General features: G+C 43.5%; 1 protein-coding gene across 5 annotated transcripts in view; it reads right to left on the bottom strand.

The window, feature by feature from the left end:
• Positions 1–3,918: 3,918 nt before the first annotated feature.
• slc12a1 (solute carrier family 12 member 1) overlaps positions 3,919–19,257 on the bottom strand; it is a 111,192-nt gene continuing 95,853 nt past the window's right edge. For all 5 annotated transcript variants that reach the window (XM_070865150.1, XM_070865146.1, XM_070865147.1 and 2 more), the window contains 4 exons: positions 9,805–9,891; positions 5,496–5,631; positions 5,315–5,382; positions 3,919–4,925 (listed from right to left, as the gene is read on the bottom strand). In XM_070865150.1, the coding sequence (XP_070721251.1) occupies positions 4,790–4,925; positions 5,315–5,382; positions 5,496–5,631; positions 9,805–9,891 (427 nt within the window). In that variant the 3' untranslated portion in view covers positions 3,919–4,789. The remainder of the gene's footprint in view (positions 4,926–5,314; positions 5,383–5,495; positions 5,632–9,804; positions 9,892–19,257) is intronic.

Below are 19,257 nucleotides of genomic sequence, written 5' to 3'. Positions count from 1 at the left end.
TAGCCATAAGGGTCACATCTAACTCCCTTTTGAATATATCTGACGAACTGGCCTCAACAACTTTGTGGTAGAGAATTCCACAGGTTCACAATTCTGAGTGAATAAGGTTCTCCTCATCTCTATCCTAAATGGCTTACCCATTATCCTTAAGACTGTGACCCCTGGTTCTGGACTTCCCCAACATCAGGAACATTCTTCCTGCATCTAACCTGTCCAATCCCGTGAGAATTTTATATGTTTCTATGAGATCCCCTCTCATATTCCAGTGAATAAAAGCCTAGTCGATCCAGTCTTTCTTCATATGTCAGTCCTACCATCCCGGGAATCAGTCTGGTGAACCTTCGCTGCACTCCCTCAATAGCAAGAATGTCCTTCCTCAGATTACTGTGCACAATATTCAAGGTGTGGCCTCACCAAGGCCCTGTACAACTGCAGTAAGACCTCCCTGCTCCTATCCTCTCGCTATGAAGGCCAACATGCCATTTGCCACCTTCACCGCCTGCTGTACCTGCATGCCAACTTTCAATGACTGATGTACCATGACACCCTGGTCTCGTTGCACCTCCCATTTTCCTAATCTGTCACCATTCAGATAATATTGTGCCTTCCTGTTTTTGCCACCAAAGTGGATAACCTCACATTTATCTACATTATACTGCATCTGCTATGCATTTGCCCACTCACCTAACCTGTCCAAGTCACCCTGCAGCCTCTTAGCATCCTCCAGCTTAAAGTGTCATCTGAAAATTTGGAGATATTACATTCAATTCCTTCGCCTAAATCATTAATGTATATTGTAAATAGGTGGGGTCCCAGCACTGAACCTTGCGGTACCCCACTAGTTACTGCCTGCCATTCTGAAAAGGACCCATTTATTCCTACTCTTTGCTTCCTGTCTACCAACCAGTTCTCTATCCACGTGCTTACCCCCAATACCACGTGCTTTAATTTTGCACACCAATCTCTTGTGTGGGACCTTGTCAAAAGCCTTTTGAAAGTCCAAATACACCACATCCACTGTTTCTCCCTTATCCACTCTACTAATTCCATCCTCAAAAAATTCTAGAAGATTTGTCAAGCATGATTTCCCTTTCATAAATCTATGCTGATTTGGACCAATCCTGTCACTGCTTTCCAAATGCGCTGCTATTACATCTCTAATAATTGATTCCAACCTTTTCCCCACTACCGATGTCAAGCTAACCGGTCTATAATTGTGTTTTCTCTCCCTCCTTTTTAAAAAAAAACTGGGGTTACACTAGTTACCACACAATCCATAGGAACTGATCCAGAGTCTGAAGAATGTTGGAAAATGACCACTAATGCATCCACTATTTCTAGGGCCTTTCATGACCACTGGATGTCTCAAAGCACTTTACAGCCAATGAAATACTTTTGGAGCGTAGTCATTGTTTTAATGGGAATTCTAGTTAGGGGAAGCACTACGCAGGAGCAGTACAAGGTTTTCACTCATGCTCCTCCAGGCCCATAAACAGATTTTTAAAAAAAAAAAGCAAATTGGCTTGCTGGCCCTCTTCTAGCCCTAATTGCTGTTAACAGGTTTGATCTGGCTGGGGAGCCAGGACTAAGGTTAAGAAAGCAGATCGGGCTGTGATGATTTAATTGAAACCCAATCTGCATTTTTAATGAGTACCCTGCTGGATTGTGGAGTCTGTCCTTGTCCCTTGTAATTTAAAATTGTAGTCAGCCAGATCGGGATGGGAAAATATTGGGCAAGTCGTTTGCTCTATTTTAACTGCTACCCTATTTCCAGGAGGTGGGGAAGAGAGTTAAAATTGACTGCACAGTGAAGGATTTAAAAGTTGGGCTAAAGATCAATGGAAAGTCCATGAGCAACTGGAGATATGTAAATGACACTGTACAGATTGCAGATGCAAGAGAGAGATTACAACAGATGCTCGAAAGCTTAAATCAGATCGATTGAAAATGAATGCGAAGACACAAAGTCAACGGTAATCAAAGAAAAAGGAGATCCTAAAAACTGAACAATATGAAATGCAGCAATTAGATAACATGGTTTACTAGGATAGTCTAATTAAATCAGATGACTGAAGCAACAAAGAACTTAAACAAAAAGTTAAAACTGCAAGATAAATTTAGCAGCATCATGGAGTTTCTATAGAACTGTAATTCGAAATATGAAGTGATCTGTTATCAGAAGTGGACCTCAAATATTGGTGCAAGGTGATAAGTGAGGGAGTTTGAGTTATGAGCAGTAAATGAATGTCAAAAATTAATTTGAGCAGTAGTGACTAATGAGAGGGTACTTGAACCATTACCAAAAAAACGTGGAGAGGCTAATTAACATGAGAAACATGACATACTGTGGACATTTTATTCAGGAGCCACATGCAAGGTTGTTACTGTGTGGAAAAGTTAATGAAGAAATGAGCTAACACAGCAGAGGAAAGACTGACCTTGGACCTCCCTAAGGAAGAGAGTTTAAAAAAAATATTTTCTGTCACTACATAATCCATGTGTTTTAATATAACCCAATCTATGAGAAAGAGGATTTACAGTCTAGGCAGTGTTTTGTATCACTCTGAACAGCACTAAACAATTGGAAATGTCCCCAGGCGAACTAAAGTCAAATAGTTCAATTAGACACACATACAATTACTTTGGATAAGGAAAATCTAATTTTAGCATATTTGAAGAAAAATAATCAAATGTGTAAATATTTTTCAATTATATAATCAGTATATTGATTTATAATTTGTACAATAAATCACTTTATACTTGGATTCAAATGATGATCAATAATAGTTTCTAAAATGGATTCAGTTTGTATTCTTGTAGAGAAAATTTCTACCTGCTTGCTTTTGCTGTGATTCACATGACATTTCAAGCTTTAAAAATGCTAATTTTTTTTATATTACTGTGTCTTTGTATGGCAAATTATGTTTGTATGTCAGATTATGTTGCCTTTCACGGCCATCGCTGGCATATGCCTTTGTCATTTGGCATTTGTGCCATTTCTAGGGACCCAATAATGTAAGAAATTCAGGAACAAATTAGCTGTTTTACAGCAAAATGGGTTTGTGCTTATTTCAGATTAGCAGCAAAACAAAGATGAAATTCTCAGAATACTATACTCATTACCAGGACATGATATTTTTGAAACTGCCCAGACCAAAGGAAAGAACTTGCAGTTACACACCATTCAAATCCTCGATGTCCCAAATTGTTCCATAGCCCATGAATTATTTTACTATGGAGTTGTAGAAATGAATAATAATTCACACAGCAAGATCTCACAAACAGCAATGAGAAGAATGACCAGTTAATCTCGTTTGGTAGTGTTGGTTGAATGATACAAGTGCACTGACTGAACTCACAGCTCTTCTTCAAACAAATGCCATGAGATCTTGCATATCCATCTGAACAGATAGCTAGAGTCTCTGTTTAATGTTGCATCCAAATGGTGGCACCTTCAACAATGCGCACTACCCTCAGTACTGCGCTGGAATGTCAGCCAAGATTAATGCAGTCAAGCCCTGAAATGGTGCTTGAACCTACAACCTGTGTGTAATATAATGGCAAATATATAAATAACTGGGATGTTGTAAAGTTTGCCAAATATTACAAAGGAATAATTTGCACAATTGTGTCCCCAAAATTATTTTTCACAGCAAATTTAAAAAGCATGACAAAAGTTTGAAAGTATCCCATGAAGGCAAAGTTATGCCATCAGCCTATTTTTAGCTGGACAACTCAAATAGACTGCATAATATTAGAGGCTAAAATTATAACAATGTAATGTCAACATTTAGTTTTTGAATCCGGAGTCATGTAATGCACAGAAACTGAGACATTTATTCAACACTTTGATGAAAATGGTAGAGAACAAGATTTTTTAAAACTCCACTATTTGGAAGAAGGTAGAGGGTGACAAAATTAAATTCTAGTGCAATTTATTTCAACAGTTATCAGACACAAGGACACCATTAATGTTTTGCAGATTACATTGTTATTTATATTGAAGTTGCAGTCAAATACATTGTCAGCAACGTAAATATTTTATCATATCGCAAGAAATCCCGCCAAAATAGAACGGATCTCATGATAAAATGTGCTTTTTCTTTTTACGAAATTTTACATCATTCTCTTTTCCTTCTATTCTCCTATTTTCACCCATCTTTCTTCCTTAGTTTCACTTTTTATGTTGTTCACAAATCTGTGCATCTTCTCCCTTCTTGCTTTCAGTTTAGTTTTGATTCTGTGTTCCCGAGTATGACCTTGTCAGACAAACTATGGTTCTTGTGGGCGCTCATTAAGTTGAAGAATACACTGTACATAATTAGAATTAAATCAACATGTTGAATAAAATCCTGATTTAAACTGAGTTAAAGGGGATATCAGGCTGTGACAATGGGCTGGAAACCCCTTGAAGATATTAAGGCTGAACAATTTTGGATCTACATAATGGCTATATGATGAGCATATTATCTCTTTAGCATAATGGCTGCACAAGGGGAAACATTATTCCATCTTTGTAAAATTAAATTGGAAATCACAGTGCTTTAAAATGCAGGGTATTATTAATCATGTTATTACAGGTCATGGTGACCAAACATGAAAATTTAATTTTGGAAGAGTAAATAGTGACATTTTGTGTGAAATGCAGCAGGAAATCAGAAACTAGAATAAAGCTTGTTTGCTACTTAAATCAAGTGTTGCCCATTTTAAGCAACATTCAAATATACTGGATGATAAATAAGTGTTGCAATGAACGTGGCACTTGCTGCAGCCTCGACGCAATTCTCAGTTAGGAGTAGAAGGTCAGCACATTCTTTTGATTTCCTCTAATCATGATGACAGGAGGTAGGTTTCGAGAAAGAATCTCCAACCAAGCCATATACAGGTAACTTGATACAGCTTCTTTCCTTGCGATCGGCAAACTCCTAGTGTGTGAAAGAAAATGAAACGTTAATATTAAGTTTAAAAAATAAGTTCTAATAGTTCCATTGTGGATAACACGAGCTACTGTACTGCTAGGAATACAGGAGTAGGATTTACAACAATCACTTTCCCAATGTATAGACATTGCAAACACTATACTGATTCGGGGCTTTATTGTCTTTCGTTCACTACTTTAGCGAAAGAGTAGACTGAAGTATAAAGCAATGTTTATAATCGTATTTACTTTCTCCACTAAAAACAACAGAGGAAAATATACCTTTGGATCTGTCGTGTTAAATTATCTAAGACACCAAGAAACAATCCTTACTACCTCTGGTCATATTCAGTGCCTAATTAGTTGATTTGTGTAAAGTCCGTAGGGTTTACGTACACGACAATCATATTGGCAGCTCGGGAGTTCTCCTGCAGAAGTTCATTGAGTCGGACTTGCCGGTAAGTCTTTAATTTAAAAAAAAAAGTCACTGTAACAATGTGTACATTTATGTTGACCATGTGAAAACTAAATAATTCATTGAGACATCATTTATATTTTTAGTGTATTTTCTGCTCACCTTGTCTTTAAATCTCTCCAGCTCAGCATCAGTAATTTTCCATGGATACTCCTTCTGCAGTATCTCTGCAGTTGCAGGATCCTTGGAACGCTCATGCAGTTGGTACGGTTCAATCAAATCCTCAAATATTTTCCAGCTGAAATTAGTGATTACAATTAGCAATCAAGGAAAGCTAAAATTATTCCATTAACTAATGAGTCTTCCATGTTTGTTCAGTAAAATGTTGCACTTATGTAAAGAACAATCTGATCATATCCAATAGTCTTCCAATTGTCTAAGTGCTGTACTTTCAACTTTGACTGAAGATATCAAACACAGAGTGCACTCAAGATAATTTACATTTCACACTGTAGATACTAATCTTGGTAATAGATTCAAATCTTTAGTCTTCTCAGCTATAGATGGTTCCCTCAAACTGCTTGTGCAAGTTCTTGAATCCCACCACAGCAACTGGTGGATTTAAATTAAATAAATCTGGAAGAAAAAACTAGTACCATGAAACTACCAGATTGTCGTAAAAACCCATCTGGTTCACTGATGTCCTTTAGGGAAGGAAATCTGCCGCCCTTACCCGGTCTGGCTGATATGCGACTCCGGACCCTCAGCAATGTGGTTGACTCTTAACTGCCCTCTGAAATGGTGGCTCACCACCACCTTCTCGAGGGCAATTAGGGTTGGGCATTAAATGCCAGACTTGCCAGTGACACCCACATCCCATGAAGAAATTAAAAGAATGGGGCGTTTAATCTTATTCTTAGCAGTACTTCCTCAGAACAGTATCCAAGTAATTTTTTTAAAATTGTAACATTCTGCAAGCTCAACATCAGAGTTTACAGTTTCCATTCTGCTCCTATCCTTCACACATGTGCACTATTCCTGACTGAAAGGTCCGGTGTCCTCTTTCTAAGCCACTGACATTGCAATCTTGAGGCAGAAATTTGCTGCTTTCAGATAGTAATGTCTCTCTCCTCAGACAGCACTTTAATTTTTTCCCTTTCCCAGATTTGTAACATCATTCACAGCGAAAAGAGAGCATAACCGATCCTAGATTCCACAAGAACACTCTTGAACTATGACACAAGTTGGCAGAGTTTAACAATAACAAACTTACATTTATCTTGCACCTTTAAAGTAGTAAGGCGCTTCACAGGAATGTTGCCAGTCCTCGCTGCACAGCACTGCCCCCCAAACATCAAGATCTATGGCACGGCCCTAGACAACGTGGACCACTTCCCTTATCTCGGGAGCCTCCTATCAAGAGCAGGCATTGATGACGAGATTCAACACCGCCTCCAGTGCGCCAGTGCAGCCTTCGGCCGCCTGAGGAAAAGTGTGTTTGAAGACCAGGCCCTCAAAACTGTCACTAAGCTCATGGTCTACAGGGCTGTAGTAATACTGTGTGGCTCAGAGACATGGACCATGTACAGTCGACACCTCAAGCCGTTGGAGAAATACCACCAACAATGTCTCCGCAAGATCCTACAAATCCCCTGGGAGGTCAGGCGCACCGACATTAGCGTCCTCATCCAGGCTAACATCCCCAGCATTGAAGCACTGGCCACACTCGATCAGCTTCGCTGGGCAGGCCACATAGTTTGCATGCCAGACACGAGATCCCAAAGCAAGCGCTCTACTCGGAACTCGTCCACGGCAAACGAGCCAAAGATGGGCAGCGGAAACGTTACAAGGATACCCTCAAAACCTCCCTGATAAAACGTGACATCCCCACTGACACCTGGTGTCCCTGGCCAAAGACCACCCCAAGTGGAGGAAGTGCATCTGGGAGGGCGCTGAGCAACTCGAGTCTCATCGCCGAGAGCATGCAGAAATCAAGCACAGGCAGCGGAAAGAGCGTGCGGCAAACCAGATTCCCCGCCCACCCTTTCCTTCAACCATCTGTCTACCTGTGACAGAGACTGTGCTTCTCGTATTGGACTGTTCAGCCACCTAAGAACTCATGCTAAGCGTGGAAGCAAGTCTTCCTCGATTCCGAGAGACTGCCTATGATGATGATGGACAAGATTTGACACTGAGCCACATAAGGAGATATATGGGCAGATGACCAATAGTTGGTTAAAGAGGTATGATTTAAGGAGTAACTAAAAAGAGGTGAGGTAGAGACACGGAGCGGTCGAGGGAGGGAATTCCAGAGCTTAGGACCTTGGCAGCTGAAGGCATGACTGCCAATGGTACAGCGATTAAAGGCGGGGATGCCCAAGATGAGCGCAGATATCAGAAGGCAGTGGGGCTGGAGAAGATTACAGAGATGGGGAGGAGTGAGGTCATGAAGACTTTTGAAAACATGGATGAGAATTTTACAAATAGAGGCATTGTTTAACCGGGAACCAATATAGGTCAGCGAGCACAGGGATGATGAATGAATGGGACTTGGTGCGAGTTAGGACAAGGGCAGCAGAGTTTTGGGTGACCTCAAGTGTATGGAGTCAATGGGCTCAAGTTTCGGCCCTCCTTTAGAACGGTGTACCTCAGAGAGGCTCGCCTGTTTCCTGGAACAAAAAGTGCACCTAAAGCCTACCTCGGTATTCTGCAATCTTTCTCGGGCCCGTACCAGGTCGACGCGGCGTACCAGAAGTTGTGGGGGGGGGGGGGGGGGAGAACGGGGGGACAAAGCGTGGCACCGAAGATCTGCCGGGGGGGGGGGGGGGGCTAGCTCACAGCAGCACATTTAGTGCCGACAGCACTGCGCTTGTGCGCTGGAGTGTGCGCGCATGTGCAGTAGCTCCTCGCTCCCGAATCTGTGCAGGCTGTGTGTGAGGGGCCTGAAGCACGGCGTCCCTAGCCCTGGCTGAATGGGCTCCCCGCCGCGACCTGCGGGAACTGTGCCTGCCACGTTCAGCCAGGAGTACTATAAAGAACAAAGTCTGGAATGAGAAAGGGCCATTTGAATCATCAAGCCCACACCATCATGAATCTATGCCTTATTATTGTATCATGGAACAAGAAGGGAAGTCAGTGAGCATTTATTTACACAAAGAGTAATGATGTTGTGGAAGAAGTTGAGAGAGGGAGAGAGCGCAAGAGAATAATAATATAAATGAGTTTAAGGTAAGTTTCTGGAGAGAAAATGATTGAAGGGTATGGGGAAAAGCTGGGTTTCTGGGGTTGAGATTATTTAAAAAGGGATGGGCTTGTTCCTAAGCATGTGTCTGTTCTCCCCCACCCCATGGAGTTGTATATTTTTGCATTAATTTCTGAAGAAGCAATTACAATAAGCTTTCTCACAATGGCTCAGCCATTTGTGGGTTTACAATGACAAAGCTAAAAATGTATTGTTGTGCAGACAGCTTCAAATAATTTGATAAACTATACAAAAATCACTTGAGGGTGTAAAGATCCTGTGTTACTGGATGTTTTAAAGTACTTTATACAGCTTTTATGTCCACCTACCTGTTGCGTGTAGATTTGTGTCAGTTTACCTAGGATTCTGTAAAAGCAATCAATATGGTAAAGGAGGGGCAGTTCTGAAGCACGTCTGATTTAGCAATGCATGAAGCAGTAAACTTGTAATCTAAGACGTACATTCGGAGGAACTGGCTGAGATAGTCGGTTGTGATTAGGCATGTCAAGTTAATTAGCAAATTTATGATGTCAAAAAATAGTTATGGTATGGGATGATGTCATAATTTTCAAAACATTAGTGATTGACTTATTGGTTGATTTATTTATCATTTATTATTGATGATGGCTCTTTATTTGAGAGAGAGAAAAAAGTGTTTAATGCTTGTAAACTTCCCTCCCTTCCCCCCCCCACCCCCCCCATCCCCCACCTCTCAATCCCTGGCGCCTAATTTCTAAAGTGTAGGCAAGGTTTTTCTGAGCGTACAAAAATCTACACTTACTCCATTCTAAGTTAGTTTGGAGTTATCGCTGCCTAAACTTGCAAAACAGGTGTAAGTGGCTGGACACGGCCCCTCTTGGAAAAAAAACCTGTTCTAAATGGAACTATTCTAACTCACTAGAACTGGAGCAAACTAAATGCTGAGAATTGCAATTTCTAAGATGCTCCAAAAAAAAATAGGAGCAACTCAGGCTAAAACTTGAGCCCAATGTGGGGGTATTTCTGACAAGAACCGAGATGCCAGCCATCCACGATTTGCACACATCGACCTATAGTGCGAGGCTCAAAATTACATTGTGCCCCAAATGTGGACTTATTTGTATAGATTTGCCATTATATAAATTTTTATATTCTATATCCATAAAAGCTGTGCTGCTGCAGGTTGTCGGCAACACACAGAAATATCCATTTTACACTTACAAGTTATTGAAGAAACCAGACTCTGCATACCTCTCTTTGCTTGGTTTCATGTTAATGTCTCCGATGACCTTGATGTCAGCGCACTGAATCCTGAATTTACCTAGAAGTGCAGCCATTCTGTACAGAAGAGGAATGAAACATGATCAAATGGTTACTGCTTTAAACACTGCCACATTTGTCTTTCATATAAATTATAACACAGGGGCAGGCTGTTCAACTCAACCAGTGTTGGTGTTTATCTTCCACATGAGCAGTAATCCTAATCCCATATGCCCATTAGTGAATCTGTGCTCATTCCTTTCTGTAGTGCAGGGCTCAAAATTGCATTGTATCCCAACTGTGGTCTTACTTATATAGATTTGCCGTTATATCAATGTTTATATTCTATATCCATAAAAGCAAGTATTCATTAGCTCTTATGACTTTTGCACAGGAGGTGCTGCTTTTAATATCAACTTGAACCCCAAATTCCTCTGCTTTCACATCACCCAAAGTAAATTACTTTTATTTATTTTAACCAAAATGTACCACCACAAATTTACAGACATCGAATTGCATCTCCCACTTTGTAGCCAATTCCACCACCTTGCCAATATCTCCTTGCAACTCCCTTTGTTCCTATTTTAGCATAGTTTGCAAATTTTGACATCACCCATCCTGCCCTCTATCCAAATCATTGATGTGCACAGTGAACAACTACACTTGAGAAACTTACCTTGACTTCTACTCTATTTCCTCCCTTCTAACCACTTTTTTAAAATCAGATTTGCTACCTGAAATACAATTTCCAGGACCTCTTGATATTTCTTCCTACATTGCCTCCTCTGTAAATTCCCCACAACCCCACTGCTAAATCGCTTCCCTATTTATTTGACAATATAAATCAACTGGAAATTTTAATGCAAAGCTGATTTTTTTTAAATCAATGTGTAAAGACAGGCAGGAGGGAGTTGCTGGCAAAGTGACAGGAAACCTTATATACATTGTAGTATCTGGTGAAGAGGGCAATAGTCACAGAAAATTTACTGATCCATAAAACGTTGTTTGCAACAGATCACTGCACATTTTTAATCAAAACACTTGGAGATTTCCCCGAGGTAAGTTACATGTGAACTGAGGAACTGTGGAAATGGGATCACGTGCACAGATAAGAATGAATACCACCAATGAACATGAACACAGAAGTTCGGGTTTGTAAATTAGCACAGGAATGCTCATTTATAAGCAGATTAAACCGCTTGAATTTTGCTGTATTCAAAAGTAGTGAAAATGTAAGTTCTCATTTTGTTGATGTAAAGATTATTTTCCGATTACTAACCCTGTAACCTGGCAAATACACGAGAGCGTGCATCACCAGAGCCACGCCATGTTCCAGGATAACACATCTAGATCCCAAGCGGATACTGGTCAATCTGCCAAGAATCCCTCATCCACTAAAGAAATGATGGATGATCAGCAGATTCCACATACATATATGCCTTACCTAGTGCTCTGTTTCAAAGCAAGGCAAATATTTTAAGGAGTGGTCAAGCATTTGTGTTGTTTGGCAGCACAACTATCCATCTTTTAACAGTAACAAATTGCCTCTTCACATCCAATTCCATCACTTATTCCACCCTCACCGCCAAAGCTTAGGTGTTCATAGATTTGTCTTAAACATCAACCACACAGCTGCTTTTAGTGCCTCTATCCAGGCACTGTCTCTTGGCCTTTCAAAACCACAATTAAAAATCTTATTTTTAACCTATCATCCCCTCTCCAATGCTCTTGTCCGTCTTAAACATGTTGTTGCCTCCCAGATGCATGCTCACCTATTTACTCTGTTTCCTACTTTACAAGTGACTACACTCCAAAAGTACTTCATTAGCTGCAAAGCGCTTTGAGACGGTGGTCGTGAAAGGTGCTATATAAATCCAAGTCTTTCTTTCGTCTGCTCAGAGCACAGCGTCCACATTGTTTAAAGGCACTAATGATGGTTGCCGTCACTGCAACCCTGATACTTCATCCCACCTTGACCCCTCTGCAGAGTCTGCCATGGTCATCTTTACTATCCTTCCCCATGATCTCAGTGGGAGTGCCCGTGCATGGGTCCACTCTACAATGCAGTAAGCATGTTTCCAGCAATGACTTCTCCACTAGCACAATTACCCCTGCAAATCCCAGGGATTCATCCTTAAACACAGGTCAGCTTCCATATGTTGCTGCTAATCTCCACCTCTCCACCACACTTCCCTTGACCTCAGGACTATGCAGCCAGACTGCCCGACATGAAGTCATACACAAGCCAGAAATTCCGACAACTGAACATCAGGAAGACAAAGGCCATTGTTTTTAATTCCTGCTAAAAACTCTATCCTGGATATCCACTGCACCCACCCCATGGCTGCTGACGGCATGCATCAACATTCTGTTTAACCCAGAGATGAGCTTGAAGCCCCATATTCTATCCATTATCTAGAACACTTACTTCAAACTGTGCAACATTGCTCACCTCCATCCCTAATTTAACCCCACTACCGTCAGACCCCCTTATCCATACTTTCTTCACTTCTAGACTTGCATTCTCCAAAGGTGCTCTTGTTGTCTCCAACCTCCTAACTTCACCTCGGACAAAACTCTGCCACCTACATCTTATACTACACTGAGCCTCACTTGCTCATCGTCATTGACTTACAGTGGATCAAATTTAAGATCCTTCAGGGCACTGCCCCATCTTTCATCTACAACCTTCTCCAGCCTGAAGCCCCCTCTTGTCCTGACTCTAGCCTCCCGTGCATTTCCCCTCACTCAGCTCCACCTTTGCTGGTAGAGCCTTTGATGCCTCAGCACTGCTCTTTGGAGCTCCCTTTTGAAACCTTTCCATTTCTCTACCTTGCTCCCCTCCTTTAAAAAAGCCTCTTCAAAATATCTCTCTTTAACCAAGCATTTGGTCACCTAGAGTAACCCTCCCTTAAAGGCTTATTTTCTCCTATGTAAAGTGCCTTAAAACAATCTTCCAAATTGAAGGTGCTAAGAGTGCTAGTTGTTGAAAGTTTCATGTGTCCTTCAGTTAGACTGTAGGTTTTCAAACTAGGATCTGCAAGGCAATCCCAGTGGTCAGATTTCTGTACATCTCTGCTTAGGGCGACCATGTACTGTGAGCAGTCGCAAGAATCCTATATTTTCGTGATTTTTCTGTATTCATTGATTTACTAATATATTACTTCCATCCTGTACTTTTAGCAACAAAGACATTTGCTGCCTTGACAGTAGTGATTTTCTTTGGGCAACTGAAACTTGTCTTTCAGAAGCTGGAACGGGGTTCTCAATTGTGTGTGGGGTGTATTAATGCGTGCTCTATGCTGAAATGCTTGAAAACAAGTGGGTTAAGCAAAATACAGCAACAAATAATGCACGACTGAAACAATTGCAATGTTGATTACTCTGTTGGCATCCTTTGGAAAAAGCACTTTAACACAACAGAGTTCGTTGGTAAATGTCACATGCCTTGACAAGCTAGCCTTAGATACTAATAATGTCTCTAAGGCCTAACCTATTCAAAAAAGTTGCAGTTAATTTGAAGCTTGACCTTCAAATCTCTTCTATTTTATAGTTGAAACAAAAGTAACATGGCTCTCGTTTTCCTAAATCATTGCTTTGAAGATCTATACAGCATCCAAACAAAGTCAAATTGCAAAGTCTCAAACACCTGATGCTGCCTTGCTGGCATTCTGCAGCTCACTTGTGTTAAGCAAAATGCCCAAGGGAATGTCACATCATAAGGGTGATTATCATTTGCCCATGTGAAGGAATAATTACAGGTGCACATGTAGACATCATACACCAGTAGTTTTTTCTCATCAACTTTCTTCTCTCCTCAGATTTTTGACTTCTTGCTGGTTGCCCTCTAGTACCACACTCAAGTGCGTATTATTCATGTGCGATCCTTGACAGTGAGTGTTAGGAGGCTTACTGATTCTGGCACACATCACAACTATGCTGGCTCCCATCGTTAACCAATATCTGCACTTCCAACAGGAGTAACTAGAGACTCGAGGCAGAAACCCTGGCAGATTTTCTCCTTGCTAACCCAAGGCCAATTATATTAGTCTTGCTGCTAATATCAGCCAACTTAGGACAGATCTTGAATTATTGATGGAACCTCCCCGATTTCCGAGTTAAGTTACCAACTTGCTGAGTCACTAGGTCACTCATTCTCTAATGCAGTTTCTTGAAATTCTATAGAGTTAGCCAAAAGGTGCGACAAGTATGCCACATCTCTTGTAACCGGGCACTTCTCTTGGCCAATGCCTTTGAGTGCGTTAATTTTCTGGATTATATCCCTGGCAACAAGCAGCCAGGGGGAGGGGTGGAGGCCAGTGACAGGGTCGCAAAGAAAAGTGCCATGACGAGGTTCACTGCAAGCATAGAGTCGAGGTGGAGCAGCAAAGCCGATCGGGGTTTGTTTGGGCTACAGGCAATAAAGAGGGGGGAGGCCGAGGCAAAGGGGCCTAGAAATTGCTTTGCACCAGCAGGATGGTGCAAACTATGCGCAAGGATTGATCCTGCGCAAAACAGGTAGGCCGGAGGCCCACCTAACACTGGGCTTCTGGCCTCATTCACAGACTGGTGAACTGCGGACACCTGTTGGAAGTCCGCCCCCATGCAGCTCACCGGCGAAGAGCATTGGAATTTGGGGCCTATGTGGCCGCGAGGTACCTCTGCACCTCCTAGCTCCAGTTTCAGGTGAACATTTTTAAAAATGCATCTTTTTGGTGGCGGCATCCAGTGGTCCCTTCAAGGATGGCTGGTTAGGCCGCATGTAGACCTGGTTTTCTTGAATGGCGGCTGCATTCTGAGAAAACCAGTTTGGTTTGGCCTAATGCCCATTTCAGGCATGGGCCCTGGTCATCTCTTGATACCTATACCAAAATGGTGGAAGGTGCACTTCCAGCCATATTTAATGCTTTGGCACCCGTATTACACCTGTAAAATGGGCACGGCGTCAAAGTCCGAGAATAGGATTTTTCTGTACCACAGAGTGGATCTCTGCAAGCAGTGGGGTGTGCTGAGGTTTAAGAGCATTCCGAAGCTACAGTCTGGGACCACCCAGGGAAATGGGGGAACACTAAAGGAGGCACAATATAGGTGCAATGGTGGGGTCTTGCAGAATGGGAACATGTGGCATCGGTAGTGTTACACTCATAATAAATGGTCAGACCAAGTACAGCGTGTAATGAGCAAGTGTGACCTTAGCTCCTTTATTAAGATTCCAGAGTGCAGGTACCTCATGGGTGGCCTGCTTATATACTGTGCTCCCAAGGGATGCTGGGATCCCTTGGGACTCAACAGGTAGGCCCTCTGGTGGTCAGGTGTGATGCAAGGGGTCAAATACATACCATCACTCACCCGTGAAGTCAACAATATACTTATTTACAAGGGGAGACGATTTGGGACTTTGCACTCCCTTGCCGGGCTGCTGGGGATGATGAGTTTGGTTTCGTGGTCAACTGTGATATCAGTTGCCACTTGTGTGTGTGTTGGAAGGTCAAAGTTGGTGGAGTCCTCTTCAAGTTGTTCATAGCTGTTGGTGAACCGCAATTTGATTTGGTCCAAGTGTTTTCTGTGTGTTTGTCCATTGGTCAGTTTGACCCGAAATACCCTACTCCCCTCTTTGGCTGTGACCGTGCCAGCGAGCCATTTGGGGCCATGCCCATAATTGAGCACAAACACAGGATCATTGATCTCAATATCGCGTGACAAATTTGCAGTCATGGTGCACACTTTGTTGATGCCGCTCGTCCTCCACGTGATCATGTAGATCAGGGTGGACAAGCGAGAGCCTTGTTTTAAGCTCCCTTTTCATGAGAAGCTCAGCTGGGAGAATCCCGGTGAGTAAGTGGGGTCTGGTGCGGTAGCTGAGCAGTACTCTGAACAACCGGGTCTGCAGGGAGCCTTCCGACACACATTTCAAGCTTTGCTTGATGGTCTGAATGCCCGTTCTGCCTGGCTGTTGGATGCGGGCTTGAACGGGGCAGATGTGACATGTTGAATCCTGTTGCGGGTCATGAATTCTTTGAATTCAGCACTGGTGAAGCACGGCCCATTGTCACTGACTAGGACATCAGGCAAGCCGTGCGTAGCAAACTTATCTCGTAGACTTTCAATGGTGGCCGTGGATGTGCTTACAGACACATTATTCCACTTTCAGTAAGCGTCCACGACAACCAAAAACATTTTGCCTAGGAATGGGCCCGCATAGTCTACATGGATCCTTGATCATGGTTTGGACGGCCAGGATCAGAAACTTAGCGTTGCCTCTCTGGGTGCATTGCTCAATTGAGAGAATAAGTGTTGCACTGGCGCACACATGACTAAATGTCAGGCCAACAGACGTGGGATCTGGCTATGGCTTTCATCATCACGATGCCTGGGTGGGTGTTGTGCAGTTCGCAAATAAATGTGTCTCTGCCTTTCTTGGGCAAGACTATGCGATTACCCCACAAGAGACAGTCCGCCTGCAGGGACAGCTCACCTTTATGTCTGTGGAACGGCTTAATCGCTTCCTGCAACTCCACTGGGACACTGGACCAGCTCCCATGGAGGAAAGTTTTTTTTTTTACTAGGGACAGTAAATGATCCTGGCTGGTCCAGGTCCTGATCTGACGGGCCGTAACAGGGGATTTCTCGTTCTCAAATGCCTCCATGACCATAAGCAAGTCCGCTGGCTGTGCCATTTCCACCCCAGTGGTGGGCAATGGTAGCCGACAGAGCATCTGTGCAGTTCTGTGCCCGGTCTGTGGCGGATTACATAGTTGTATGCCGACAGCGTGAGCGCCCATCTTTGGATGCGGGCAGAGGCATTGGTATTAATCCCTTTGCTCTTCAAGAATAGCAATATGTGCAGCTTGTGGTCAGTTTCAAGCTCGAACTTGAGGCCAAAAAGTACTGGTACATTTTTTTCACCCCGTAAATGCACGCCAGAGCCTCTTTTTCAACCATGCTGTAGGCCCTTTCGGCCTTGGACAAACTCCTGGATGCATACGCAACTGGTTGCAAAATTCCCGATTCATTAGCTTGTTGTAACACACACACCCGACCCCATATGACGAAGCATCGCAAGCTAATACCAATCATTTACATGGGTTATACAGGACAAGCAGTTTGTTAGAATACAATAAATTTGTGGCTTTCTTAAAGGCAGCCTCTTGTGAATTCCCCCATATCCAGTCGTCTCCTTTGCGCAGTAGTACATGTAGGGGTTCTAACAGGGTGCTTAACGCAGGTAGGAAATTAACGAAGTAGTTAAGGAGTCCCAGGAACGACCGCAGCTCCATCACGTTCTGTGGTTGCGGCGCGTTCTTGATGGCCTCCGTCTTGGCATCGGTGGGTCTGATGTCGTCTGCTGCGATTCTCCTTAAGAATTCGACATCCTGTGCCAGGAAAACAGAGCGTTTCAACCTGAGCCCCACGCGATCCAAAAAAACTAAGAACCTCCTCCAGGTTCTTCAAGTGCTCCATAGTGTCCCGACCTATAACCAATATGTCGTCCTGAAAGACCACTGTGCAAGGAACCGACTTTAGCAGGCTCTCCATGTTCCGCTGGAAGATCGCTGCGGCCGACCAAATCCCGAACGGGCACTGGTTGTAGATACAGACCTTTGTGCGTGTTGATGCAGGCAAGGCCTTTCGAAGACTCCTCCAGCTCCTGCGTCATGTAGGCCAAGGTCAGGTCCACCTTGGTGAACGTCTTTCCCTCCAGCCAGGGTCACAAATAAGTCGTCTGCCTTGGGTAGCGGGTACTGGTCCTGCAGTGAAAAATGGTTAATCGTTAGTTCCTGCAAATTCTAACCATACCGTCCTCGAGTACTGGAACAATCAGACTGGCCCAGTTGTTGAATTCCACCGGCGCAATGATGCCTTCACGTTGCAGCCTGTCCAGCTCGATTTCCACTTTTTCATGCATCATGTATGGTACCGCCCGAACCTTGTGGTGGATGGGTCGTGAACCGGGAAGCAAATGGATCTGTACTTTCACCCCCAAGAAGCTTCCAATGCCTGGCTCGAATAACGAAGGGAACTTGCTTAGAACTGGTGTCGACAGTCAAAAGCACTCTGATGTCGTCCCAGTTCCAGCGGATTTTCCCCAGCCAGCTTCTGCCAAACAACGTGGGGGCCATCCCCTGGCACAATCCACAGCGGGAGTTCATGTACTGCTCCATCGTAAGAGATTTTGACTTCAGCACTGCCAATTACAGGGATTAGTTCCTTTGTATAAGTCCTTAGTTTGGTGTGAATGAGGTTGAGCTTGGGCCTGTGTGCCTTCTTTCCCCACAGCCTGTCGAAGGCCGTTTTACTCATTATGGACTGACTTGCCCCCGTGTCCAGCTCCATAGACACTGGAATACTGTTCAGTTCAACTTTCATTATCGGCAGGCATTTCGTCGTGAACGTCTGTAGCCCGTACACCTCGGCCTCCTCCGTATGAGTTTCCATTTCCGTCTGAACTACTGTGGATCCATCTTCCTCTGCAACGTGGTAGTTTTCAGCTCACCTGCACATTCGTTGGAGGTGTCCCATTGTTCTACAGCCATTGCACTTAGTGCTTAAAGCAGCGCCAACAGGGTGTTAACTGCCTCGCATTAACAGATGATGGCAGACTCTGGGTCAATTGAGGTCGGGCCACAGCAGCCGGCGTGTAAGTTTTGCCCTGTACATTTCTGCTTAAAACTGACGTTACTTTATGCACAGTGCTGGCCTAAACTTCTTTGAGCTGCGAAATCTGCTTGGCATTGTCGCTGGTGGACATAAATGCCTGGGCTATCGTTATGGCTTTACTCAGATTCGGAGTTTCTACAGTAAACAGTTTGCGAAGGATTGTTTTATGTCCGATGCCCAGTACGAAAAAGTCTGAGCATTTGTTCTAGGAATCCCTCAAACTCACAATGTCTTGCAAGGCGCCTTAGTTCGGCGACGTAGCTTGCCACTTCCTGGCCCTCCGATCGTTGACATGTGTAGAACCGATATCTCGCCATCAAAACCCCTTCCTTAGGATTTAGGTGCTCCCGGACCAGTGTACACAGCTCTTCATAGGATTTCTCTGTTGATTTTGCCGGGGCCAGGAGATTCTTCATGAGGCCGTCGGTTGTTGCCCCACAGTTAGGAGGATCGCCCTTTGTTTGGTCACGTTCTCGTCGCCTTCCAGCTTGATGGCCACGAAGTATTGGTCGAGTCTCTTCACGAAGGCCTCCCAATCGTCCCCCTCTGAGAACTTCTCCAGGATGCCAAGCGTTCTTTGCATTTTTGCGCGGTTGTTCGTTACCTCGTCGCCAATTGATACATTCATAATAACTGGTCAGACTGAATACTATGTGTAATGAGCAAGTGTGACCTTAGCTCCTTTATTAAGATTCCAGAGTGCAGGTACCTCGTGGGTGGCCTGCTTATATACTGTGCTCCCAAGGGATGCTGGGATCCCTTGGCACCCCAACAGGTAGGCCCTCT

Source organism: Pristiophorus japonicus, chromosome 21 (genome assembly GCF_044704955.1).
Source record: "Pristiophorus japonicus isolate sPriJap1 chromosome 21, sPriJap1.hap1, whole genome shotgun sequence".
In the NCBI taxonomy this organism is placed as follows: Eukaryota; Metazoa; Chordata; class Chondrichthyes; family Pristiophoridae; genus Pristiophorus; species Pristiophorus japonicus.
The sequence above is the reverse complement of the archived record's forward strand: the minus strand, read 5'-3'. Positions and strand labels throughout refer to the sequence as shown.